The sequence below is a fragment of the Pseudophryne corroboree genome, chromosome 3, assembly GCF_028390025.1.
Source record: "Pseudophryne corroboree isolate aPseCor3 chromosome 3, aPseCor3.hap2, whole genome shotgun sequence".
In the NCBI taxonomy this organism is placed as follows: Eukaryota; Metazoa; Chordata; class Amphibia; order Anura; family Myobatrachidae; genus Pseudophryne; species Pseudophryne corroboree.
Genome location: NC_086446.1, coordinates 192602213 through 192630183, shown reverse-complemented (window position 1 = coordinate 192630183; position 27971 = coordinate 192602213). Strand labels below are relative to the sequence as shown.

The 27971-nt window shown below is 44.1% G+C and overlaps 1 protein-coding gene across 2 annotated transcripts in view; it reads right to left on the bottom strand.

The window, feature by feature from the left end:
- Positions 1 to 134: 134 nt before the first annotated feature.
- Positions 135 to 27971, bottom strand: part of CSGALNACT2 (chondroitin sulfate N-acetylgalactosaminyltransferase 2) — an 86187-nt gene continuing 58350 nt past the window's right edge. Inside the window, exons 3-8 of one of the 2 annotated variants that reach the window (XM_063958743.1) lie at positions 27298 to 27514; positions 24519 to 24620; positions 19060 to 19238; positions 11629 to 11723; positions 5319 to 5400; positions 135 to 3632 (exon numbers count right to left, since the gene is read on the bottom strand). In XM_063958743.1, the coding sequence (XP_063814813.1) occupies positions 3340 to 3632; positions 5319 to 5400; positions 11629 to 11723; positions 19060 to 19238; positions 24519 to 24620; positions 27298 to 27514 (968 nt within the window). In that variant the 3' untranslated portion in view covers positions 135 to 3339. Of the gene's footprint in view, positions 3633 to 5318; positions 5401 to 11628; positions 11724 to 19059; positions 19259 to 24518; positions 24621 to 27297; positions 27515 to 27971 lie in introns of those variants that run through there. The other variant, XM_063958744.1, reaches the window with a different exon arrangement.

The following is a 27971-nucleotide window of genomic DNA, read 5'->3' as shown; positions in this document are numbered from 1 at the left end:
CAGTGATAAGTAGCTATTCCGATTTGTTTTCTACATGAATAGACCCCTTAATGCTTATAGCTGGCTGAAGTTATGAAAACGGAGCATTTAAAAAGCGTTCACTGTGCCCCGTCATAACACCATCACTCCATCAATTGGAAAAAAAAAACTTTATTCATTCAATTACTTGTGGCGACACAGAAGAGTCTAGTCTTTGTCTGCATGTTTCTTACATCAATCTACTAAAAAGCAAAACATTCTGGTAAGTGTGGGTCTGTGCTCTGGCTTTAGGGTGTATATAACAGTGAGGCAAGTAAAACAAAGCCAATTAAAAATACTTTAAAATAAATTACAACACCTTTACATGTTTCCAGTCCTCACTATTTATTACTTTCAATGTGCCCAGTGAATAGGAAAGAGGAATATATCTGAACAGCAATATCAGTACAGTAACAATCCCCTATATTGTGTAACTGCACCATTATATATATATCAAACCAGATACTGTATGTGGGAAACCATACGATACATAATTTGGAGTTGTCCACAAACTTGATCCTGAAGAAGTGTTTCAACAGCCTCACTTTCTTTACATGAAATGGGCGTAATACTGGAGACATTATCTAATTCAGCAACTACGATGAAGACAGGAGTCAACAACGCAACTGGCATTTATAACAGAACACAACTTCTGAATGTGTCTAGTATTATGGGGATACATGCTAAGCAACCTGAACTACTGTACTGTGTGTGTGAGCTGCCAAACTAAAAATGATATATAAACTATTTAGGGATATATTCAATTGCAGTCGAAAGCTGCCGTCTACCGGAAAGACTTTTTTAGGTTGGAAGGGGTTCCGACCTATTCAATAGACCCCAGAGTTTTCCCGACAGGTCGGGAATTCCAACTTGTCGGAAAGCACATGGATCGGCGGTATAGCCGCCGATCCGCGTGCTTCTGTCAGAAACAGGGTCAAATCAGAAAGGTTTCGGCCCCGTTTCAGACAACCTCAATCTGACTTTAAAAAAAAAAAAAAATAGGCTTGGCCCGGTCACAGTGTAAATCTGACTGTCAGGTTTGGCCCGGCAGCTATTGGGAGGTGAGCGGAGGAGAGCAGGAACCCAGCGGCTACAGCAGCGTAGCAGGAGGATGGGGCACCACCGCCGCTCATAGCAGCGGCAACCCAGCTCCAGCAAGTGAGGTCCTGCTTGCTAGAGCCGGGTGGACGCTGCCGTTAGGTCTGGCAACGGTGCTCCATCCTCCTGCTACGCTGCTGTAGCCGCTGGGTTACTGCTCTCCCCTGTCTCCTCCTCTCAGCTCCCTCCTCTCCTCAATCTGCATTTTTTTTTTAAGTCAGATTGAGGTTGTGGTGAGCAGCTAAATCGCCGTTCATTGAATGGGTCCCGTCTGCTCCATTCCGACAAATGCATGTCGGAAAGTATCAGACTTTAATTGAATATACCCATTAGCCTCATACTGGCTGCCCAAATTCTGGCTAGTCTTCATTGATCAGAATAAGAACACAGAAGATAGTACAGGCTGGTGAGCCAACATAATCACTAGCTGCCCAAATGGTAGGTTTAACTCCTAGGGGTTTATTTACTGCTCCCTGGTATATCTAAGCCCAAAATTTAGAAGGACAATGCTTTTAAATGCAAAAACAAAAAACAAAACCCCATGCTTTGATACTAAAATAATTTCCCTTTTAAATTTCAGCCATAAACATGCCAGCAAGCAGCTTAGTAAATAAACCCCCAAGTCTTTGCTATTAGACCACTATACATAACACTGACCTGGTAAGCTCCGATACATCTTCCCCTGGACACCACTGTATAGAGGCAGGTCAGGGTGTAGCAAAGCACTACAGATAGAACAATTTCTTAACATGACTGACATTTACAGAATGTGTTCTCTACAATTCCAGCTGCTGTTTTGGATACAAATCTAAGTTTAAAAGCACTTGTTAGGGATAATTTACTATATCATTTAAAATAAACTTTTTTTTTCTTTTCACCAAATAGCACTTTTCTTGCATCAGCTTGCCAAGACCAGCACAAATGTTACAGGCTTCAATTTACAATTTAGCCAGTGTAGGCACTATTGTATTAGTGGTCCGTACCTCCAACAGAACATAAATAGTGCAAACATGACTGTACCTATAGGTGGCTACACACAGACTATGCACAAGGCAAAGTTACTAACTACATAAAGAGACTGATCTGCGGTTCTTTTGCTGGTAAGGCCACTGAACCTCTGAGGCAGTGGCAGCAGCATCGAATATGGGAGTAAAAAGCTTCAAGTCAACAAAGTCTTCTCTCGGTGGAGAAATCAGTATGACATCTTCCATTCACTAATACCTGTCAATATGGTTCTACCTGCAGAACAACTGACTTAATGTTTTACTGAATTAATAAAAAAAAAAAAAAAAAAAAATCAGCTTACTTATACACACGATACAGGTTATGTGCTACTGATATTGCTCTGCAATATGTTGCCAACTCCCCTACCGTGTACTATAACAAATCACTGTGCGGACTCTATAGGGACAATCCAATTAGTTGAGTGTCTCTTGCACCCGCGAGTTAGCGTGGCAACAGCCGTACTCTACAGCAGCCCCAACTTGCACAGAACGGCTTGCCGACCCATAGGGCTGTGAGCACTTCCGAGCAAATTAGGGCCGATACCGGGCTGCGAGGGATGCAACAGCGGCATCTAGCTCCCTTTGTATCTATTTGGATTGCCAATGTGCACAGACAGAAACTGCAATAGGAGATATGTCCCAAGTTATCAGATTCTTCATGAGGATTACCCTAAGCATAACAATGTGCTCAGGGTTGCACAATACTCCCCCTTTAAGGAGAAAAGTACAAACACAGGAAAATAAAAGCATTATCAAGTATATTATAAAAACAAAAACACACAAGTCTGTTTACTGTAATAAGTATATGGACTCTTTCTGCCCTTTCTGAAGTAGTAAGGCACATGGGAGCAGCACTTTACCAGGCTCCAAAGTACCCGCTTATTCCCTTTTCTATACGGACTTACGACATGATAGATGGTTGTTACGGATAACTGAAAATAGCCTTTAGCCTAATCTTGACAGTGAACATATGAACCCCTTTTAGTGCTGGACAGACATGCAACAGTTGTATATTGCTCTAGAAAATTGCTTCTGCCATTTGTCCAAAATTGTCCAGCCACCACTGCAATGACTGATGCACAAGCCAGAGGCAATTCCCTTCTCCCGGACTTTAGTAAGCCCTGCATAAGTCCCACAGCTGCATTAGAAGGCCCATATTGTGTGCAGATTTCCACTCTTTGACAAGTTTATTTTCAGAAAGTCTCCCATGGCTCATGCCTCATGCCTCTGGCTCGTTATTGGTCCGAAAGGCTTGTTTGCGCAAGTGGGCCTCAATCTCCTCCCGGAATACTAGCATGCCAAGATGCGGGTGGGACGCCTCATTCATGGCCTTAGACTGAATGCACATGCGATACTGCTCTGGCGTCAGTTCATCCACACAGTGCTTCTCATGCCACAGATGGAACAGGCCAGGCACCGGCGTGCGCACCACAATCAACTCCCCGTGAAGATACTTTCTGTACAGAAGGACGTCCTCTCCGCCCCATCCTCGGACTTCATAATTAAATCCACCTGCAAAAATGAGGAGAAAATAAAAAAACACAGGTTATGCAACACAAAATGTGAAGCCATTACTTTAATCATTAACTTAAAGGGTCAGGTTGAAGTAGACAATATTGGAAAAAAAGACTCTCTGGCACAATGCTAATAGTACTTACCTGTCCAATCGTTGCTGGGCTAGTTGCAAATCACAGTGACCTACAGTATTATGTCTTATGGAAGACATCATTGACTTTGTACATAGCCATGAAATAGAAATAAAAAATGTGTGCTAGAATAGGTCATGTTTGTGACGCGGTAGCCAAAAGACACTGTATGGTTAAAGGCTATAGAAGATAGCAGGCGCTACAAGAACGCTAAGGGCTCCAGGGTAGAAATTGGGTTATATAAAAGTAATAAAAAAAAAAAAAAAAAACTACTCCAGATAAGAGAAGCTTTAAAATCTGAACTGCTGCAAAATGCAATGAGAACATACTGGTCTGATGGGCATACACAGATTTGTGGTACAACCACCATTTGACCACAATCTGAATTAAAAAGACATTACAATTCTACCAATTTAAGATTGCACACTCTAATCATGGCAACCTACCCAAGTTTATGTATATAATACTAAAAAAAAATGTTTTGCAAATTTTCAAACAGATTCAGCGTATGTTTTGAGAACCAATACACTACTGATGGTTAGGGATACCGTACTATAGATGGGAGTGAAACGTTAAATAATGTAGTTCCCATTCCTTACCACTAGATGGTGCCAGACTAAACCTTTTCAAACGTACTAAACAATTAATGAACCAATATGGGATTGTGAAAAAGAAATGTAACAACCAGGACTTAAAAAAAAAGGTACTTAAAATTTGTATAACACGTGTTAAGTGTTTATAGAGACTTGCCCATAGTGGATCACTTTTCTCCTGCAGGTGGTTGGTTTTATTCCTTTTTTTTTTTCTTTTTTACAGCATTATAGTCCTTCGTAAACAAAAATTCTGACCAAAAAAAATAAAATAAAAAAGTCCTGCTCTTCAGTACCCCCTGGATTAGATACAAGAATTTGGCGAAATCGAGACCACTGAGTGGTGTAGCATAGACAGCAGACGCAACAAAACACCACTCAACCTGTACGAGAGATTACAGGCTGCGACCTTAACCACACAGGAATTGGTTTGAAATATGTACAAAGCTGCAGATGAAGCACACCGGAACTTGGCAAGGTAAAAAGTTGCAATCATAGCACTTCGTATACAGAGTCACACTCATTGGCAGACAGATATACAAGTAGCACACATCAAATGAATCAGTGCAGTCTCATTAAGTTTTGTTTTTTAAGCTAAGATGCATATTTAGAGCGGGAAAAAAAAAAAACCCGCTTGCCACAGACAGAGTCCAACATTACATGGAGCACAGAGAGGGGCGGTTTGACGCAACTGCAGCAATACTGTATGAGGACACATCATTCTAGGCTACACTGAGGTCGGTAAACTGGCAAGTAACATTTTTAAAAGAAGGGTTTTTTGGGGGGGTGTTTTTTTGTATTTATTTAGATATAGAGACTGATCAAGTCTTCGTTATGGTTTTTTTAGTTTACCTGTTGGGTGAGGTCAAGTGGAGTCTGTTCTATTAGGTGCAAGTGCACCCAAAATAATGAACATAAATACAGGACATCACATTAGTTACACCCTTTATGCCACAACTTACCAATAGTAAGGAAATCAGATTTATATTGACACGTCATTCCAAATCCAAAGTCTCTCCAGAACCCAGAGTCCTTCTTATGAACCTAGGAAAATATAAAATGAACAAATGGTATTAGAGATGCCTATTAAATAAAATAATTCAATAACTTTATTAAAATCAACACGTCACACTGTACTTCCCTATGTATCATGCAGACACATACCCAATTCAATGTTGGGACAAACTGGTCATAATCATTCCTATTAAGTGGAATTGGATTTTTCTACATAACCGATCTCTGGTGTGCACAATAGTATATATACACATAAGTGCGCTATTATACATAATCCATGAGACTTTGTATCATTTGAAGCACCATCTAATTAATAGCCCTACCTTCCTCCACACTGCCCCTTAAGCAAATGAAAGGGACAAATTAAGATTAATAAAGATATGGAAGGAAGGAGACTGAATCAGTGCTTCTGGAAGAGAGGCAGACGGGCTCCCACTACGGAAGCGGCTGAGAAGGCAACCTGTCCAAATGCTGACAGAAGAGCTGCACGCTGCCTATTTTTTTCTCTAGCCCCAAAATATTGCCCTGTGGAGTGAAACCTAGTGCCATTAGGACTGGGGCACTGAAAGGTATATGGAAATTCTTTTCATCCTCTGGCTAGTTAATTATATTCAGTTATGGGCAGAAAAATAAGCAATGACCCCCGGAGTACTTAGGTACTTTGCTTTTGAGAAGGTTGAAACTCTACTTCCAATTAGTTCTACATAATAGACCCAACTTATGCACTAAAAATGAGCAAATCCTATCTGCTAGCCCTGCCGCCAATTGCTGTGACCACCTCTAAAAACGCTTTATTGACCCAAGAAGCCTGAGAATCCACTGGTCAAGCACCCCAGAAGTGCAAGAATTGCTCCCCAAAGCTCTCACAAAAAGGGTAGAGAAAGGACCCCCGCATAGCCCTGGGAAGCTATGCTGTTGCCTCTTTTAGGGAGCTAAAACAGGTCCAAGCACCCAATAACAGTGCAGCACCCCACCACAGTATGTACAAATCTACCCAAAATTCAGTTATGTAAACATGCTGCTCCTCGTCCCATGCATCTCTGTCCCTGCTATGACAAGTAACCTCAGCGCTGCAGCAATGACAGCGTTAACAGTCACTGCGCAGCTACAGGCAGCATGAGAACACAAGCAGTGAGGGAAAGCTGGCAGGACACATCCAGGACTCTGGAGGAGGTGATGAAAAGGGGAGACTCCAGACAGTGGGGAGTCCTGAGACAGCACTGAAGGGAGTGGAGCTGCATTGTGTAGTCAGCGAGGAATCGCTGGCAGGCTCCATCGGCTCTGTGAGAGAGCTGGGACTGCCTCATGTTTGGTGACGGAGGCTGTGCTGCTGTAGAGGAGGGCACTAGGAGCCTTGGGAGGTGTGATCTACACAAGACAAGCCACTGACAGCAAGGGCCACCATCAGGGGGGTACTGGGGGCACAGCTGTCCCGGGCCCAGCTTCTCTGACAGACGGGAGGACGCAAACCTCTCATGCCACGTCCGTCACCATCTGCAAGCAGCACTATATTGAAAATGTCTCTCCCAAAATGGCCACCAGGGGGTCACTAGTATCTTTAACGGTCTCCTCTGAGGTGGCGGCCATTTTGAGGAGGACATTTTCAATAATTTGAAACCGGCAGACGGCAAACCAATGGCAGAACCAGAGTGGCGGTGAGGGAACCCCAGATGAGCAAAACCCCTGACAAGGAGGCCAACCATGGGGGTTCAGCCCCACTGGACTGGGAGTGAACACTATCCTGAGTACAGGGTAGTGAGTCCCCAGGGGATGAGAGACATTCCCCTGTACAAGACACACAGTACCTGGACATCATTGTAAAGGACACCTACACACACACACACACACACACACACACACACACACACACACACACACACACACAAGTGAAAAATCAGTATATGTAGGCAGGGTCCTCAGAGACACAAATCAGAGCCAGCCACACAGCACCCCTTATAGAAAGGTAAAACCTAGCTGGGTCGCACAGAAATATGCACCTTAGTAGTGGTTATAATCTTAAACTTGCTCCCCCCCTTTACTAGACCCCCTGGTACCACTGAAGAGACTTGGAGTCCTTGTGGAGGAGATGCGCGTCCCTGGGAATGCTGCCTGTATGAGCTGTAGGAGGGAAATGGTGCTGGAGAACTGTAGGATCTGCTCTGAGAGAAGCCCCGCCCCCTGTAATGGTGTATGGCTTCCTGCATTTTTTATACAGGCCCTGAGGTAAAAAATGTCTAACCAAGAGTTAAAACCCCTGTTAGTACTTTGCGGCCAGCGGGACACAGCCAGCATGCGTGTCTGAGCCCCCTGAAGCGCAGCTCTGACTCCAGCCCTTGTGCTGCTGGCGTTGTACTAGCCATTCTTCACCTTCTGGCTCTGTTATGGGGTGGCGGCGTGCTGCGGGAGGGTACGCTGCACCATGGTGTGGTTTGCGATTGGCTCCCTCAGGAGCTCAGTGTCCTGTCAGCAGGGACCATTAACTCTAAAGAAGTTGAGCTGTTTTTCCCCCTAAGTCCCACGGAGCAGTCAGGCTGTTGCAACACAGCCCTGACTGGAAATAACAAACATTTAAAATAAAAAGTAGAAAACTCTTCAGGAGCTCTCCAAAGCGTGACCGGCTCCTCCGGGCACATTTTCTAAACCAAGTCTGGTAGGAGGGAGGAGCCAGCCCACACTATTGATTTCTCAAAGAGCCCATGGCTCCTAGTGGATCCATCTATACCCCATGGTACTAATGTGGACCCCAGTATCCTCAAGGACGTAAGAGAAATTTACTTTGAGTATAAATACTGTTATATATGTTAAGTTCTTACAGTGAGAAAAACCTTTACAGAAGCACTCCAATAAAAATCCTATAGACAGTGTGTACTTCTTGTCTGAGCGGAACACATCTCTGGACTACTCTCTGGAATAGTGTAGCTGTGATCACACATAGGGGCAGAACTGTGGGAGGCAGTGGAGTCGGCTGCCGCCGGGCTCCTGACCTGCAGGGGGCACATCTCCTTCACTGTCTCCCGCTGCCTGATCGCCGCTGCTCAGCGGCGGAACTTGCGCCTGTGCAAGTGGTGCAATGCACCGAGGCTCAGCGCTAAGAAGGGGCCCACAGCCGGAGCAGTGTAATGAGTCACACTGACTCATTACACGCTGCCGCCGCTGCGCTGCACAGGAGGAAGCCGCCGGACGTGAGCGTACAGCGCCAGCAAGTGAGAAGGGTGAGCTCATCACCCTTCATCTCGGCTGCATCTTCCTCCAGAATCCTGGTCTCTGCCACCGCTGCATGCTGGGAGAAGGGGGAGGGAGGAGGGACAGTCACGGCAGCAATGTGTGTGGAGAGTGAGGACTGGGAGACATCGGCTCAGCTGCAGTGAGGAGCCTTACAGGAGCCAGGAGGTGCAAAGTATGTTGTACACACATGCAAATACTGGCTGTGTGTATTTAGCGGTGTGTGTGTTTTGCTATGGGTGTATGTGTTTTGCTAGGGATGTATGTGTGTGGTTTTGCTATGGGGGTGTGTATGTATTTTGCTATTGGTGTATATATATATACTGTATTTTTTTGCTATGGGTGTGTGTTTGTGTATGTATATCATACCCTCCAACATTTTACACTGAAAAAGCGGGACAAATCCGAAAAAAGGGGCGTGGTCGCGGGTAAAGGGGGCGTGGCCATGCCCCTTTTCCTATACTTTCAATGGAAGTTTGGAGAGCCAAAAATCGGTACAGACCATGAAAAAAAAAGGTACTGTACCTATTAAAAAGGTACAGTTGGAGGGTATGGTATATATGTGTTTTGCTATGTGTGTTTAGTAGTGTGTGTGTTTGTACGTTTTTGCTATGGATGTGTGTGTGTGTATATATGTATTTTGCCGTGCGTGTGTTTACTATGTGTGTATATAGAGTAATCTGTATATCCATATCTACAGATGTAGCCACACTCACGACTAGTGTTACCAGGTCTATGAAATGTGCGTGCACTATAGAGAGAACGTCGGCTGTGACTTAGCGCAGCACAGCGTTCATTGAAGCTTGTCGCAATGCGTACGCCCATACCAACGCATCACGGCAAAAATGAGGATGGCTACATCTGTTTCTATCTAGCTCACATTCCTCTTAGTTAATCTTGGTGTGCACATCAGGTAGACACTGGCGTAACGTGTATAATGCTCTCTACTGTGTGACGTAACGTGTATAAGCCTCTCTACTGTGTGACGTAACGTGTATAAGCCTCTCTACAATGTGACGTAACGTGTATAAGGATCTCTACTGTGTGACGTAACATGTATAAGCCTCTCTACTGTGTGACGTAACGTGTATAATGCTCTCTACTGTGTGACGTAACGTGTATAAGCCTCTACTGTGTGACGTAACGTGTATAATGCTCTCTACTGTGTGACATAACATGTATAAGGCTTCTACTATGTGATGTACCGTGTACAAGGATCACTACTGTGTGATGTACCATGTATAAGGATCTCTACTGTGTGGCGCAATGTGACATTAGAGTACTATTGTATGGTGACACCATTCTCTGCGAGACAAAACTCAATTTTCTGGGTGATGCGCTTCACCTATTTATAATATGGGAGGGGGGCCCAATGCATATTGTTGCACCTGGGCCCACCATTCTCTAGTTCCGCCACTGCCATTGCTAATTTTTTTTGTTTTATGATTCTTACAGACGGAGGAGCTGTGTCAGTGACACGGAAGCTGCCTCCTGTATATACAGAGAGCTGGCACTGGCTGCAGCTAGGGGTAGCACCAGAGCGCAGCTCCTCCCCGGCCCTTCCAGTTAAGCAAGCCAGCCGAGTGAAGCTCAGGCTGATGATAAGCCAAAAGGTAGGCACTGGCAGCACTTGCCTCAAGCTTTAATAAATGTTGGAAGCACTGTGTTTTGTGTGTGCATGTTTTTAAGTGAGGTGTGTGTGTGTTTTTAAATAAAGTTGTGTGTTCAAGTAAGAGGCATGTGTGTGTGTGTGAGGGGCGCGTGTGTGTGTGTGTGTGTGTGTGTGTGTGTGTGTGTGTGAGAGGCATGTGTGTGTGTGAGGCATGTGTGTGTGTGAGGCGTGTGTGTGTGTGTGTGTGTGTGTGTGTGTGTGTGTGTGTGTGTGTGTGTGTGTGTGTGTGTGAGTGAGAGGCATGTGTGTGAGAGGCAAGGATTAAAGGGGCATTTGAGCATTTCTACAGGACTATGTACAGAGCACACACCTGGTCTGGGTACACGCTACCGTACAAATATATTGAGGGGTGTCAGTTTCTGAATGTGTGTGTGAGAGGCGTGTGTGTGTAAGTGAGAGGCATGTGTGTGTGTAAGTGAGAGGCATGTGTCTGTAAGTGAGAGGCATGTGTGTGTTTAAGTGAAAGCGGTGTGTGTGTGTATGTATGTGTGTGTGTTTTTAAGTCTAGGAGGTGTGTATGTGTGAGTGAAAGAGCCATGTGTAAGTGAGAGACATGTGTGTGTTTTTAAGTGAAAGGCATGTGTGTGTTTAAGTGAAAGGCATGTGTGTGTTTAAGTGAAAGCGGCGTGTGTGTGTTTAAGTGAAAGAGGCGTTTGTGTGTTTTTAAGTGAATGAGGTGTTTGTGTGGGTTTTTTTTTAGATATATCGGCACACCGCTGCGCCAAAGCATCTCCATCGAGACCCGCTGGCGGGTGAGGGAGCACTGTAGGTGTACTATAAAAGGTATGCTGGTGTCTGTTTTATTGTAATGACTGACTTGGAGTGCCGTCCACTTTGTATGTGTATGTATATTACTATTGGGAAAGGTACCTGAGCACGCTACTACTGTTCACCCTGAGTGCCGGATAGTTACATATGGTATGTTTGTGTATATGTATGGGGGCACCAACATTTATCATGCCTCCGGGCGACTGGGACAAACTTACGCCACTGATCACACATCCATCCGATTCTGGTAAGAGTGCAACCCATTACCGATCCACATCATGAATGACTGATCCCGACCAGAGTGTCACAATAGTACCTTCAGCTTTATTGTGTCCAGCTTTATGTACACATACCAAACAAATGAATGCAGTTTGATGTTTGGACAGAGGGCAGAAGACACTTATTAGGAAAATCATCAATCTGGCTGACAGATACTGAACCAAAGTTGGGTACAGGCCAAATTCCCTCACATTGAGCATCAAGTTATGTAATGTTATGGTCATTGGCATACATCCCTCAATTCTCCAGCTAACTCTTTGTATGCGTAATCATTAGAAGAGAGAAAACCCGTAACAACGTCATAAGCCGGCACTTACCAGTTGCTGCTCCACAGGCGGAGGAGCCTCTAGATTGGCGTACACAATTGCAGGATTGTAGAGACTAAATACAACAGGATAGAAAACTCTCTTACCTAAAAGAAAAAGCAAACATTAGTTACACTAATAATTCTCTCAGCTTTTCACAAATATCATTTCTAAGTGCACTTTTCTTCTGTACTCTAGTGATTTCATCAATATTGTTATTAGTTAACTAAGGGGGACATTTATTAAGCAGTGATAAGAGCGGAGAAGTGAGCCAGTGGAGAAGTTGCCCCATCAACCAATCAGCAGCTCATCTAGAATTTGCATACTATAAAATTAAACAGTTACTTCAGTGCTGCTTGGTTGCAATAGGCAACTTCTCCACTGGCGCACTTCTCTTGCTCTTATCACTGCTTAGTAAATGTCCCCCTAAAACCCTTATCTGGAGCACTTACACTGAAATATCTCACATTTAGGTAACCGCTAGGGAAAGTATATAACATAATGGAAACATTAGTGCTTAAATATTACTCACTAAAATCATTATTTGAAACCTTGTACTGTTCCCCTGCTTATTTTAGAAATACATTTTTAGTTACTGCCAAACTCCTTGTCATCATAAGTCAATGCTACCTATCAAACTTTGTAGAAAGTGTAGTGTAATTTTTGTTTGGTGTTTTGGGGGGAGGCAGTAAAGAGATTTATCAAAACTTGAAAAGTTATAAGGTTGAAAGACATAGATCTAGATCTGTCCAAGCTCTGATACATCTTCGTATTTAACATTGTCACTGTTTTTCTTGTGGCTAGCTACAGAAGTAGTAATACACTAGATAAAAAAAAAAAAAAAACAGTGCAAAAGTAGTGTAATAAAAGAACAGGATAAAAAATAAAATAAAAATAAAAAGTATAATAAAACAAAGGCAAAAAACATATGGAATGAAAAGGACAAGTATTACCTTATTGTGGTTTCAAATGCGGCCTAACATTAGTACACACTGGTTTAATTTTAATCACATTTCTATTCTATTAATGACAATTTTGAAATCCTATTTAATGGACACATTTGTATCATTTTAACCACTTAACTGACATTTTTCCCCCAAATATATCGCTTAGAAAATAAGATTTTACTCACCGGTAAATCTATTTCTCGTAGTCCGTAGTGGATGCTGGGAACTCCGTAAGGACCATGGGGTATAGACGGGCTCCACAGGAGACTGGGCACTCTAAAAGAAAGATTAGGTACTATCTGGTGTGCACTGGCTCCTCCCTCTATGCCCCTCCTCCAGACCTCAGTTAGGATACTGTGCCCGGAAGAGCTGACACAATAAGGAAGGATTTTGAATCCCGGGTAAGACTCATACCAGCCACACCAATCACACCGTATAACTTGTGATACTATACCCAGTTAACAGTATGAAATAAAAACGGAGCCTCTCAACAGATGGCTCAACAATAACCCTTTAGTTAGGCAATAACTATAAACAAGTATTGCAGACAATCCGCACTTGGGATGGGCGCCCAGCATCCACTACGGACTACGAGAAATAGATTTACCGGTGAGTAAAATCTTATTTTCTCTGACGTCCTAGTGGATGCTGGGAACTCCGTAAGGACCATGGGGATTATACCAAAGCTCCCAAACGGGCGGGAGAGTGCGGATGACTCTGAAGCACCGAATGAGAGAACTCAAGTTCCTCCTCAGCCAGGTTATCAAATTTGTAGAATTTTGCAAACGTGTTTGCCCCTGACCAAGTTGCAGCTCGGCAAGTTGTAAAGCCGAGACCCCTCGGGCAGCCGCCCAAGATGAGCCCACCTTCCTTGTGGAATGGGCTTTTACTGATTTAGGATGCGGCAATCCAGCCGCAGAATGCGCCAGCTGAATTGTGCTACAAATCCAGCGAGCAATAGTCTGCTTAGAAGCAGGAGCACCTATTTTGTTGGGTGCATACAGGATAAAAAGCGAGTCGGTTTTCCTGACTCCAGCCGTCCTGGAAATATAAATTTTTAAGGCCCTGACTACGTCCAGTAACTTGGAATCTTACGAGTCCCTAGTAGCCGCAGGCACTACAATAGGTTGGTTCAAGTGAAAAGCTGATACCACCTTAGGGAGAAACTGGGGCCGAGTCCTCAATTCTGCCCTATCCATATGGAAAATCAGATAAGGGCTTTTACATGACAAAGCCGCCAATTCTGACACACGCCTGGCCGAAGCCAAGGCCAATAACATGACCACTTTCCACGTGAGATATTTCAGATCCACAGTTTTAAGTGGCTCAAACCAATGTGATTTCAGGAAACTCAACACCACGTTGAGATCCCACGGTGCCACAGGAGGCACAAAAGGGGGGCTGAATATGTAGCACTCCCTTTACAAAAGTCTGAACTTCAGGCAGTGAAGCCAGTTCTTTCTGGAAGAAAATCGACAGAGCCGAAATCTGGACCTTAATGGAACCCAATTTTAGGCCCATAGTCACTCCCGACTGTAGGAAGTGCAGAAAACGACCCAGCTGAAATTCCTCTGTTGGGGCCTTCCTGGCCTCACACCACGCAACATATTTTCGCCAAATACGGTGATAATGGTTTGCGGTTACTTCTTTCCTGGCTTTTATCAGCGTAGGAATGACTTCCTCCGGAATGCCCTTTTGCTTTAGGATCCGGAATTCAACCGCCATGCCGTCCAACGCAGCCGCGGTAAGTCTTGGAACAGACAGGGCCCCTGCTGTAGCAGATCCTGTCTGAGCGGTAGAGACCATGGGTCCTCTGATATTATTTCTGTAAGTTCTGGGTACCAAGCTCTTCTTGGCCCATCCGGAACCACGAGTATCGTTCTTACTCCTCGTTTTCTTATTATTCTCAGTACCTTTGGTATGAGAGGCAGAGGAGGGAATACATAAACCGACTGGTACACCCACGGTGTCACTAGAGCGTCCACAGCTATTGCCTGAGGGTCCCTTGACCTGGCGCAATATCTAGTTTTTTGTTTAGGCGGGACGCCATCATGTCCACCTGTGGCCTTTCCCAACGGTTTACCAACAGTTGGAAGACTTCTGGATGAAGTCCCCACTCTCCCGGGTGGAGGTCGTGCCTGTTGAAGAAGTCTGCTTCCCAGTTGTCCACTCCCGGAATGAACACTGCTGACAGTGCTAAGACGTGATTTTCCGCCCATCGGAGAATCCTTGTGGCTTCTGCCATCGCCATCCTGCTTCTTGTGCCGCCCTGTCGGTTTACATGGGCGACTGCCGTGATGTTGTCTGATTGGATCAGTACCGGCTGGTTTTGAAGCAGAGGCCTTGCCAGACTTAGGGCATTGTAAATGGCCCTCAGTTCCAGAATATTTATGTGTTGGGACGACTCCTGACTTGACCAAAGTCCATGGAAATTTCTTCCCTGTGTGACTGCCCCCCAGCCTCAAAGGCTGGCATCCGTGGTTACCAGGACCCAGTCCTGTATGCCGAATCTGCGGCCCTCTTGAAGATGAGCACTCTGCAGCCACCACAGTAGAGATAACCCTGTCTCCAAGGACCAGGGTATCAGCCGATGCATCTGAAGATGCGATCCCGACCACTTGTCCAAGAGGTCCCACTAAAAGGTTCTTGTATGGAACCTGCCGAATGGAATTTTGCTTCGTAAGAAGCTACCATTTTTCCCAGGACTCGTGTGGAGTGATGCACCGATACCTGTTTTTGTTTTCAGGAGGTCTCTGACTAGAGATGACAGCTCCTTGGCTTTCTCCTGCAGGAGAAACACTTTTTTCTGTTCTGTGTCCAGAACCATCCCCAGGAACAGTAGGCGTGTGGTAGGAACCAGCTGTGACTTTGGAATGTATAGAATCCATCCGTGCTGTTGTAGCACTTCCCGAGATAATGCTACTCCGACCAACAACTGCTCCTTGGACCTCGCCTTTATAAGGAGATCGTCCAAGTACGGGATAATTAAAACTCCCTTTTTTCGAAGGAGTATCATCATTTCTGCCATTACCTTGGTAAAGACCCTCGGTGCCGTGGACAGTCCAAACGGCAGTGTTTGGAATTGGTAATGGCAATCCTGTACCACAAATCTGAGGTACTCCTGGTGAGGATGGTAAATGGGGACATGTAGTAAGCATCCTTGATGTCCAGGGATACCATGTAATCCCCCTCCTCCAGGCTTGCAATAACCGCCCTGAGCGATTCCATCTTGAACTTGAATTTTTTTATGTATGTGTTCAAGGATTTCAAATTTAAAATGGGTCTCACCGAACGGTCCGGTTTCAAACAGTGTGGAATAGTAACCCCGTCCTTGTTGAAGTAGGGGCACCTTGACTATTACCTGCTGGGAATACAGCTTGTGAATTGCCTCTAGCACAGCCTCCCTGCCTGAGGGAGTTGTCGGCAAGGCAGATTTGAGGAAACGGCGGGGGGGAGACGCCTCGAATTCCAGCTTGTACCCCTGAGATACTACTTGAAGGATCCAGTGATCCTCCTGTGAGCGAGCCCACTGATCGCTGAAATTTTTGAGGCGGCCCCCCACCGTACCTGGCTACGCCTGTGGAGCCCCCGCGTCATGCGGTGGACTCAGAGGAAGCAGGGGAAGAATTTTGATTCTGGGAACTGGCTGACTGGTGCAGCTTTTTCCCTCTTCCCTCGTCTCTGTGCAGAAAGGAAGCGCCTTTGACCCGCTTGCTTTTCTGAAGCCGAAAGGACTGTACCTGATAATACAGTGCTTTTCTTAGGCTGTGAGGAAACCTGAGGTAAAAAATTTTCTTCCCAGCTGTTGCTGTGGATACGCGGTCCCAGAGACCATCCCCAAACAATTCCTCACCCTTATAAGGCTCTATGTGCCTTTTAAAGTCAGCATCACCTGTCCAGTGTCGGGTCTCTCATACCCTCCTGACAGAATGGACATTGCATTAATTCTGGATGCCAGCCGGCAAAATATCCCTCTGTGCATCCCTCATATATAAGACGACGTCTTATGTTCGCAAAATAGTATCCCTGTTTGACAGGGTTACAGACCACGCTGCAGCAGCACTATCTGCAGGTCTCAGTCTAGTACCTGAGTGTGTAAATACAGACTTCAGGATAGCCTCCTGCTATTTATCAGCAGGTACCTTCAAAGTGGCCGTATCCTAAGACGGCAGTGCCACCTTTTTTGACAAACGTGTGAGCGCCTTATCCACCCTAGGGGATATCTCCCAGCGTAACTTATCCTCTGGCGGGAAAGGGTACGCCATCAGTAACTTTTTAGAAATTACCAGTTTCTTATCGAGGGAACCCACGCTTTTTCACACTTCATTCACTCATTTGATGGGGGAACAAAACACTGCCTGCTTTTTCTCCCCACACATAAAACCCTTTTTTAGTGGTACTTGGGTTAATGTCAGAAATGTGTAACACATTTTTTATTGCCGGGATCATGTAACGGATGTTCCTAGTGGATTGTGTATATGTCTCAACCTCGTCGACACTGGAGTCAGACTCCGTGTCGACATCTGTGTCTGCCATCTGAGGGAGCGGGCGTTTTTGAGCCCCTGATGGCCTTTGAGACGCCTGGGCAGGCGCGGGCTGAGAAGCCGGCTGTCCCATAGCTGTTACGTCATCCAGCCTTTTATGTAAGGAGTTGACACTGTCGGTTAATACCTTCCACCTATCCATCCACTCTGGTGTCGGCCCACAGGGGGCGACATCCCATTTAAGGCATCTGCTCCGCCTCCACATAAGCCTCCTCATCAAACATGTCGACACAGCCGTACCGACACACCGCACACACACAGGGAATGCTCTGACTGAGGACAGGACCCCACACAGCCCTTTGGGGAGACAGAGAGAGAGTATGCCAGCACACACCAGAGCGCTATATAATGTAGGGATAAACACTATCACTGAGTGAATTTTCCCCAATAGCTGCTTGTATAAACAATATTGCGCCTAAATTTAGTGCCCCCCCTCTCTTTTTAACCCTTTGAGTCTGAAAACTACAGGGGAGAGCCTGGGGCGCTGTCTTCCAGCTACACTGTGAAGAGAAAATGGCGCCAGTGTGCCGAGGGAGATAGCTCCGCCCCTTTTTCGCAGACTTTTCTCCCGCTTTTTTATGGATTCTGGCAGGGGTAATTATCACATATATAGCCTCTGGGGCTATATATTGTGATTATTTTGCCAGCCAAGGTGTTTTTATTGCTGCTCAGGGCGCCCCCCCCCCCAGCGCCCTGCACCCTCAGTGACCGGAGTGTGAAGTGTGTATGAGGAGCAATGGCGCACAGCTGCAGTGCTGTGCGCTACCTTGGTGAAGACTGAAGTCTTCTGCCGCCGATTTTCCGGACCATCTTCATGCTTCTGGCTCTGTAAGGGGGACGGCGGCGCGGCTCCGGGAACGAACACCAAGGACGGGTCCTGCGGTCGATCCCTCTGGAGCTAATGGTATCCAGTAGCCTAAGAAGCCCAAGCTAGCTGCAAGCAGGTAGGTTCGCTTCTTCTCCCCTTAGTCCCTCGTTGCAGTGAGCCTGTTGCCAGCAGGTCTCACTGTAAAATAAAAAACCTAACATATACTTTCTTTCTAGGAGCTCAGGAGAGCCCCTAGTGTGCAACCAGCTCGGGCCGGGCACAGAAATCTAACTGAGGTCTGGAGGAGGGGCATAGAGGGAGGAGCCAGTGCACACCAGATAGTACCTAATCTTTCTTTTAGAGTGCCCAGTCTCCTGTGGAGCCCGTCTATATCCCATGGTCCTTACGGAGTTCCCAGCATCCACTAGGACGTCAGAGAAATTGTCATTTTCTTGGTGAACATGTATTATAATTTAAAAAAAAATATCCAAAGTGATTATATTTTTTTTATATATTTGTAAGAAAATACAATTTTTCTTTAAACATCAGAAGATCGGTCATCACCACTGGAACAGTGTGACCATCGGAAACATTGTGACCATCGGGACAGACACCAAGTGCACAGGGTGGACTTGGGGGTGGTGTCAATTTACACTTCCCCAGCGGCTGCTAATGTCTGCAGCTGCCGAGTGGGGGGGTCCTGCCGTGCTGACCGATCAGCAGTGATCTGCAGTGACACTGGGGTAGTCTGCAGATGGACTTTCTGGTCCCTCAGAGTACAGCAGCGGAGGGACATTTCTCTTCCCTGCAGCTGCAAACACTGTATCCGATTGGTCACATCCTGTGCAACATTATCAGATAAAGCACTTGCTGGTGTGGTCGCATCTGATGTGACCATGTCAGGCAAGTGGTTAATCACTTTTTAGGATTGTTTTAAGACGTTTGATTTTATTGGTTTTTAATGGTTTAACTTTATTCTAGGAATTTCATGCTATTTATGGTCACTTTGTGCACCATGTTTCAAGAAAGCACTAAAATGTATTTTGTTTTCATAACAGTAATGACTCCAATCTAAAAGAAAAATCTAATGTTGAATAGGAGAAGAAAAAAACCACGTATATACACACACAAATTTTTCACTCACCGGCCTCAGCATTCAGCCGGCAGGTATCTAGGAATCCAGCAGTGAAATAGATATCAACGTCACAGAAGAAAAGCAGCACGTCTCCCTTATCCCAGTCTCGAGCGCCTACCTCCAGGCCACGCCCCCTGTTGAACTCCTCCTTTAGTGGGATTAGGGTGTAGTTATGGAAGTCTGTCTCACTGCAGCAGCAGAACACAACCTGTGATTGTTATCAGCCTAGCTTTCATAGATTGTAACATTGGAATGAACAGACTTAGCAATAATGACAATTACCAGCTAAACTCAATTTCCAATAACTTGCTCTCTGTATATATAAAATACATATACTGCAACCTATTCTGCCTACATACTTGGACCAGTGCTGTTTAATATCTTTATTGGTGACTTTACAAATGCTACTGAAGGGAAAGTATGCCTTTCTGCAGAAGACACAAAAGGTATGCAGCAGGGTAAAACAAATAACTGAGGTAGACTAGAAGAATGGTCAATAGTGTGCCAACTCCAGTTCAATGCCTAAAAATGTAGAATCAAAAGGAGGTAAGTGATGTAACAAAGCAATGAGGAAGGCAAGTCAGATGCTTGGTTCAGGGGTGCAGACATTCCGTCATAAGACTAAGAGTGTGATTCAGACCTGATCGCTGGGCTGCAAACTTTGCTGTTCTGCATTCAGATAGTCACCGCCTCCAGGGAAGAGTGTAAATTCGCAGTGAAAGTGTGCGATCCTATGTGTACGCAGAGCTGCTAAAATCCATTTTGCTCACTCCTACAGTGTGATCACAGCAGGCTGATCGGAGCAGACGTCAGACACACCCCCTGAAAACGCTCGGGCACGCCTGCGTTTCTCCGGACACTCCCAATAAACAGTCAGTTACCACCCACAAACAACCTTCTCCTGTCAATCACCTTGCGAACGCCCGTGCGATCAGATTTTTCGCACCATCCAGTCACTGACCGGCATGCCCTTTGTTGCTGTCCGACGCACATGCACATTGCGGATCATACGCAGTTACTACCTGATCGGCAACTGTGTAAAGACGCACAGCAGCGATTAGGTCTGAATCACCCCCCAAGACAGTAGAGAAACTTAAACACGGCTGGGACAGGCATAAGTAGAGCCTTAAAATAACTAAGGATAAAACCAAGATGTGTTTGGTACTTACAAGTTAAATCTCTTTCCTTCATCTGGGGGGACACTTCTTACAATGGGGTTAGTGAGTGATTGAGGCATCAGCACTTAATGAGACAACTATTTAGCAGTATATAAAGCTCCTCCCCTCCAACACCGTCCTCAGTTAAGGATAGGTTTCATAAAAAGCTACTGGCAGCCTTCTCAAATGCTTAAACAATAAGGAAGGGATTGAAGTGTCCCCCAGATGAAGTCTGAGAAAGAGAAAGATTTAAAAAAATGGTTCTTCTCTTTGCTTCATCTGGGGGATACGTTTTACCATGTGGATGTATAAAAGCTAAATTTTGTAGCCGGGGGAGGGTGCATTCAGTCCTATCACAACTTAACACTTTACATCCAAAGTCAGATTCACTGGACACAAAAATCATGAAAATTGTAGAATTTGATGAATGTATGAACAGAGAACCATGTATCTGCTCTACATAACTGCTCCATGGATGACCCATTCCGTGCTGCCCGAAAAATACCGAACAGGTGGAATGTGCTGAAATCTTAACTGGAATAGTCCTATCAGCCCCAGTATATGACTGCGTAATCCACCTGGCCAACCTCTTCTTTTTTTTTTTTGTAGCATCGTAAAGAAAGAATAATATCTGTTTTCCAAATAAATTCTCAAAAACTGTAATCACATTAACTATGACAATTTTTCCTTGCTAATTGCCTTGCCTGCTTTAGAGAAGGAGTGTATAAATATTTCCTGATTTAAATCAGACACTACTTTAGGCTGAAAAGAAGGACGCACATGTAAAACTGCCCTGTCCTCATGGATGACTAAAAATGGAGACTTGCAAAATAAAGTTTCTGATTCTGACACCATTCTAGTTGATTTTATGGCTAGAAGTAAAGCCAGCTTCCAAGACATCCACTTAAGGTCTACTTATTTAACAGGCTCAAAAGAAGGTGCAAGAATAGCTAGCTGTCAATACAAGATTTAAGTCCCTCTATAGTATGCCTATATGGTGGTTGTATGTTTAAAACAACCTGCACAAATGTCTTTCATTCCGGAATGATAGCAAACCTCTTCTGAAAGTGGATACCTGCACCTTCAAATAACCAAGCCAGAGACCTAACAAGAAGCCAGTCTATAGGAAAGAAAAATAACTCTAGACAATGAAAAAGAAGAATGCTAAACGCTCTCCATTTTACACCAATAAATATAAATTTTTCCAGACTAATTGTATGCAGAAACCTTCTTTCTGGCTTGAATCACAGTTTGAATTACGGCGTTCTCAAACCTTTTTTTTTTTTCTTTAAAATCTTTGCTTTAAGAGCCATGCCATTACATTTAGTTTCTGAATTTCCTGCTAGACAATTGGCTCCTACAACAAAAGATCCTGACACAGAGGAAGTCTAATACCCAGAAGTACTGCCATTTTCATTATATCTGTGTACCAAACTCATCTTGGCCACCACTACTAATACAGGTATTACTGGATTCTTTTCCTTTTTTATTTTCCTTAGAACCTGCAGAAGCATCCGTATCGGCGGAAATATGTATGCCATTTGAAATTTCCATGGAACTGCCTCTGCATCTATTAGGAATGCTAACAATTCCCTGGTTCTGCAACAGCACCTGTCCATCTTGTTGAGGCCATCAAATCTATCTCTGGTTGTCTTCATCTCACAACCAGACAGTGGAAAACCTCTGGGAATAGAGACCATTTCCCTGGAAGAATAGTCTACCTTTCATATCTTTATCCATGGAATAAAAATTGCTGATGTTGCTGGGACCTGCTTCTGCCAAAGACATGATTTCAACAGTTTCTTACATTGCCAAGGATCTTCTTGTTCCTCCCTGGTGATTTATGTATGCTACAGCTGTAGCATTGCCTGTCTGAATTCTTTTTGGTTTCCCTAGAAGATTTAATTTGTTCAAAACAGCTCTTCACTTCAGCACATTTTTGGTTGGGAAGCCTTGTATCCTTCTTGGACACAGTCCCCAAAAATGGTGGTTAGCCATGACCACCCACCATCCCTGAAGACTGGTAGCCATCACTATCCAGTCCAGGGAAAGGAAACCTTTGATCAGATCTGCCACATGAGTGACTGTCTTGACAGAGTAATTAATTATTTTGGTAACTGATGGGTGGACCCCTACCCAACTCTCTAGAATGTTTAATTGGAACATTCAGTAATGGAATCTTGCATATTGAATAGTTTTGAATGAAAATACTATATTCCCTAACCGCTTCATGCAAAAGAGAACCAATTGACTTCAGAGTCCCAAAATCCTTTTGACTAACTTTTAAAATTGGAGACCCTCATAGCAGAAGCTATAGACAATACAAAAGAACTAACCCAGGCTGGTTCCTCCACTGGCCACGCTGAAGTATCTATCACCTGATGTGGAACTTCGTCCCAAGCAATAAATTAAGCATGTGTGTCCTCACCTGCTAATTTAGCTTGACAACAAACAAAAATTATAAGAACTCAACTTCCGTCCTCCAGACTCAGCTTTAGAAGTATTTCCCTTATCGAAAATACACAACAGTATTTATACTGATGTATCACACTGCATATATAGTTTTGTTTTTTTACAATAACATCTGAGTAAACATAGGTTAACTGTCTGGTATGGATCTAGAATCTCAACATATTGAGTCACTGAGGAGAGAGAGGGAAGAGAAGAGCTTTGCAGTTGTGATCAGCAGATCCTCTCTTCAGCTGCTGGACTGAATCATGTGCCCATCCTTCCTTGCCGTTTTGCATCCCTGCTCAGCCAGATGCAGTACCCTTTATGCTAAACATAGGCACTGAGAACATCTAGTTAGGTAGGGTGGACTGGTCAAGGACCACTTCCTAGTTGTAGCTAGACGTCATCTGTAATGGCCGCCAGCTCCATCCTGATATTGCACCTACCATCTCCCAGGCAGCATGCTGCAGAGTTACCAGTGTGGCTGCCGGGAATTCCTCCACTCTTACATTTCCCCCCTCCACATAACCCCCATGAGTGTTTACAGTTCTACTGAAAGGCCACCCCACCACTCATCCACACACCAGACTCCAGCCACCAGATTCTGTCAGGGAGCCAGATGCTCTTTGTTTTCAGGTACAGAGATGGTTCCAAGCCGCAACACACAGTGACCAAGCCACACATCACAGGGGTGAAGATGGGGAGAAAAAAAAGTGAAGGGTAGAGCAAAAAAACAACCACCATACAAACAGTGCCTAAAGTGGTCCTGGAGAGGTGGTGAAACGTATTTTTCCTGCCCCCCTCCCCCCTTTAAATTTGCGCCCTGCCTCTCACGCTCTCAAAAAAAACAGTGCGTAACCACAAAAAAGGGGTGTGGTCTCACAAGAAACGGGTGTGTCTTCAAAGTGCCCCTTACACACAAAAGGCCCACCACAACAGTAGCGCTTCTTGCACACAATTCCTGTGACAGTAGTAGCACCCCTTACACACAATGGCCACCACAGCAGTAACACCACCAGTAATATTGGGGTATTGCCGTCGCCCCTTATAACCGTGGAGCCCTTTGAAGAGCTAGCACTGCGTACAGAGATAAGCGACAGTGTGATGGCAGCACAGACTGACATCCATTTTATTTAAGACACTGCAGCCAGAGGATGGGGAATGGAGGAGGTGAGCCACCTAGTCACAGGTGCCTTTAGTGCCGCCCACTCATCACATCTACTCATATGGTGTGCGCAGCAGTATCGGCGAACAGCGGGGCAGACAAGGAGAATAAACCAGCTTCCTGACTGATGCGGCCGGACAAGATGGCAGACAGAGTTGTAACGCTTTACACCTCCAATTACAGGTGACAGAATGCAGTTCCGCCACACTTTAACCGCTGGACAAATAAAAAAAAAACCAAACATATACAAAGCTAACTCAGTGCTGAAACTGCTCCTTACAGCAATGAATGAAAACTGAGGAAGGGGTTAGAGGGGGAAGAGCTTCTATACTAAAAAGTTAGCTCATTAAGTGCTGGCACCTCAATACCTCACTAAGGCCATGGTATGAAGTGTCTCCCAGATGAAGGAAAGAGAAACAGGACTGATGTTATCAAAAGGTCAGATTAGATGGGCCAAGTGGTTATATGCCATCAAGTTCTATGTTTCTTTGTTTACAGGATTATACCCAAGAAAAATGCAGAAGACCAAAATATATGAGAAAGCAGAAATACTCCACTAACAAGTAAAGATGCCGATGGGCACCAATTGTGAGGAACTAATTAGCAGTTGGCTTTGATTAATCTAAAGCAAATTAAATAAAATGGTCTCCATAGAAAGAAACAATATCACTATTACAAGGACCTAACTTGCTCACCTTTCTACATTCTTAAGAATATCCTGAACTTCTGATAGGCCATTTTCCCCAAAGTATACAACAGTTAGGTACGTCCTCTTATCTTGTTGAATACACACATCCCTAGAATAAAACAGGAAAGCATGTTAATACATCCACCTACGGTATATATCCCTGTCTCACTTTCTGCGCTAGGTTTGATGCAAAAAACTGTGTCGCTAAACAGTTCAAAAAATATCTGTCTGGCTGGTGCAATTCAAACAGGAATTAATATATTATTACACATTACAGCTGTGTTGTTTGTGCAACCACCACTAGGTGCCCGCTGACAGCAATTCAATTGTATTGCTGTATGGGACGCATATGCTGCTGGTGCCAACAAAACAGTTCAGAGTACACGATTATTTTGAAAGTGCAAAGACTTCAGAAAATTTCAGAGAAAATAAAAGGATAAAAACATAGTTCAAATCACCTTTTCAGAATAGAACAATGCCGCTCCTGATATAATTTCATCATCCAAGCCATGTGGCTGCCTTACGGGAATGACCCTGAATTACCTACACACACACATTTATCCTTCCAGCACTGCTCCTTGTCACACACTCCCACCATTGGGATTTAATCCTTTCAATACCAGAAGGGATTGTTTGTGGCCCATGTAGTATGATTAGCTCAGGGTTTCCCTGCCAGACCAGCAGGGTCATTTAATGACTTGCTTCATTCTGTTTGAAGCCTAAGATCTGGTATTTACCATTATACAGTACTGGGCAGTTTTACGGACTATGGGTGGTATCCTATTTGCCATGGTAAAATATCAGGTGCAACAAACAGACGTTTTTCCTGATGTTCATTTTTTTTTTACAAGCTATCCCATTAGATCACTTGTAAAAAAAAAATACCCTAGACCACCCTTCCCACAGTCTAATCCTAACCATCATGTCTCGCAGTCTAAACCACATCTTGTGGCTCAGTTGGCATTGTGACTGTTGGGAACCTGACTTTATCCCTTACAGCTGGCATTCCCAGCCACACTAACAGTGCAGGTTTTAGTGATATCCAGGCTTCAGCACAGGTCACTGAATTCGTGGCTCAGTTATTTTGATTCAACCATCTGTGCTGCAGCCTGGATATCACTAAAACCTGCACTGTTGGTGTGCCTTGAGGACCGTGGTTGGGAATGCCTGCCCTACAGTGTTATCAACCTGTTTTTAGCGTTTGCTTAAGACTTAGGTAGCCTAAGCCAGTTAATTTGATTTAATTCTAATTAAAAACAAACAAAAAAAAAACAAACAACACACACAAACTGAGAGACCTAACCAACTATTATACTTTATCTTAATTTGATGTTGGACACCTTATATCTGTGTGTAACAGTTTCTGAATCTGTATACAAAGTGCTACTTTGTAGCAGCAGCAGTTTTTTCCCAATACAAGTACTATTCTGCTCCGTATACAGACTCCGTCACACACAATGTACAAGATTCATATATCAAAGTAACCAGCACAGTCTCCTCACACATCCTAGTCACACTGCACTAGAATTAATTTCACAAAAAAAAAAAAAGAAAAGCCCAATACTAACAGAGTTTTATGGGGCCTGACAAGGTCACTCATAGCAGGCATCTCTCGCTGTGTGGCATATTGAGGACACATCAGTATAGGGCACTAGTCACCAATTACTGCTACAGAGAACAGTGCGGCAGATGTATTAAGCCTGAAGATGGCATAAGGAAGTGATAAACCAGCGATAAGTGCAAGGTGATAAACGCACCAGCCAATTAGCTCCTAACTGTTAATTTACCTATTGAAGCTGATTGGCTGGTGTGTTATCACCTTGCACTTATCACTGGTTTATCACTTCCTTATGCCTTCTCCAGGTTAATACATCTGCCCCAGTGTCTGAGGTTTTTCACAGGATCACTGAGGAAGTGGAGACCTTCTGTTTTCATAGATATCAAGAGTAAAATAAAAGGAAGTCACACAGCAACATAGTTTAACTTTCATAATGTCAATCTGTGGCCATACTGTAGGTGCATAGTAAAAGGACAGTAATGGCGGGATGTACGATTTATTTATTTATTATTTATTAACATTTTCTTATCTAGCGCAGCACACTCCGTTGCGCTTTACGATGTACCAAGCAATTGTGGCACATCCTGCCACTTACCGCATTGATGCTAATCGCATGTGTACCAACATATGCAATTAGTATCGCAAAGGGCAGCTCTTTCGATACGAGCTGCCCTTTTCGATGGCCACAGGTCCCTGAGCTTCTGGTTTATGACCCGGGAGTCCATCTGCGCATGTGCAGAAAGATGCAGAAGATACTGGGAGGTTTCTGATTAGATCCCCCTAACTGTGTGGATGCGGAAAGAAGCCCATAGGCTTACCCTAACGCATCGGAAACCTGGCGTCCGGGTCTTGGTACATACAAGAACTGCTGTAAAACCCCGAAAACAGTTCCCAACCTGTATCTGCAAGCAGTGAAAATATGGAGTTAGCAGTGGCATTTGGTACCTAAAAGTTCTCAGGAACAGTTGTAAAATATACCAAATACAAAACTTAAAACTGAGACATCATATGATATTTACAAAGTATAAGGGAAAGCTCTACATGAAAATACAGCGACTATATACAAAAGCACTACTTTTCATATATTTTCTTTTCCCATCTTCTCTAGGTTTTTCCTTTAGGCAAAAGACTGGACGATTCTCTGCATGTAAACTGCATCAGGAAAGATATCCTGAAATATTAATGGTTAATAAAATTGTACAAATCTCATCACAGACTGCATGCTTACTTGTAGTTCTGCACGAACTGTGCAAAGGCTTCCGTTCTGCCAGACAGTGGGACAATGAAGTTAACAACTGTCCTGGAGCGGTCTTGTGTTTCCACCTTGACTTTCATGAGTGGCCCAAATGGTCGGAATAAAGTGATATGATGATAATTTCCAGACTCTGGCTTCTTGTAGAACAGCTCATAATGAGACCCCTTGTCCCTCTCCGTTCGATAATAACCTAATTATTAAGATTTAAAAAAAAAAAAAAAAAAAAAAAAAAAAGCAAAATAAAAACATGAACAGTACCTTATTTCTTACATTTCAAACTTTACATTTAGCAAATAGCTTGCATTGTCATGTATTAACCCCTCCGAATCAAAGTTTGAAAATACACTTTTAAAGAGAACAATGGGATGATAGGATGATTGGACCTTTCTGGTCACATTGTCAAAGCTTAAACAGATAAAATTGTGAGAGATTAAAGTACTACCCAATCAGCTTCTGCCTTACATGTTACAGGCTGTGTTTGAAAAATGACAGGAGCTGATTCGTTGTTACTTTTCTCTCACAAATTTCTCTCTCTCAAAGCTTTCATAAACACCCCTCCCCACACACACACACTTATTATAAATAACCCGTTAATTATCTTGTACATATGTTTTTACTTGTTAAGCAAACTAGTTATGGCATCACCA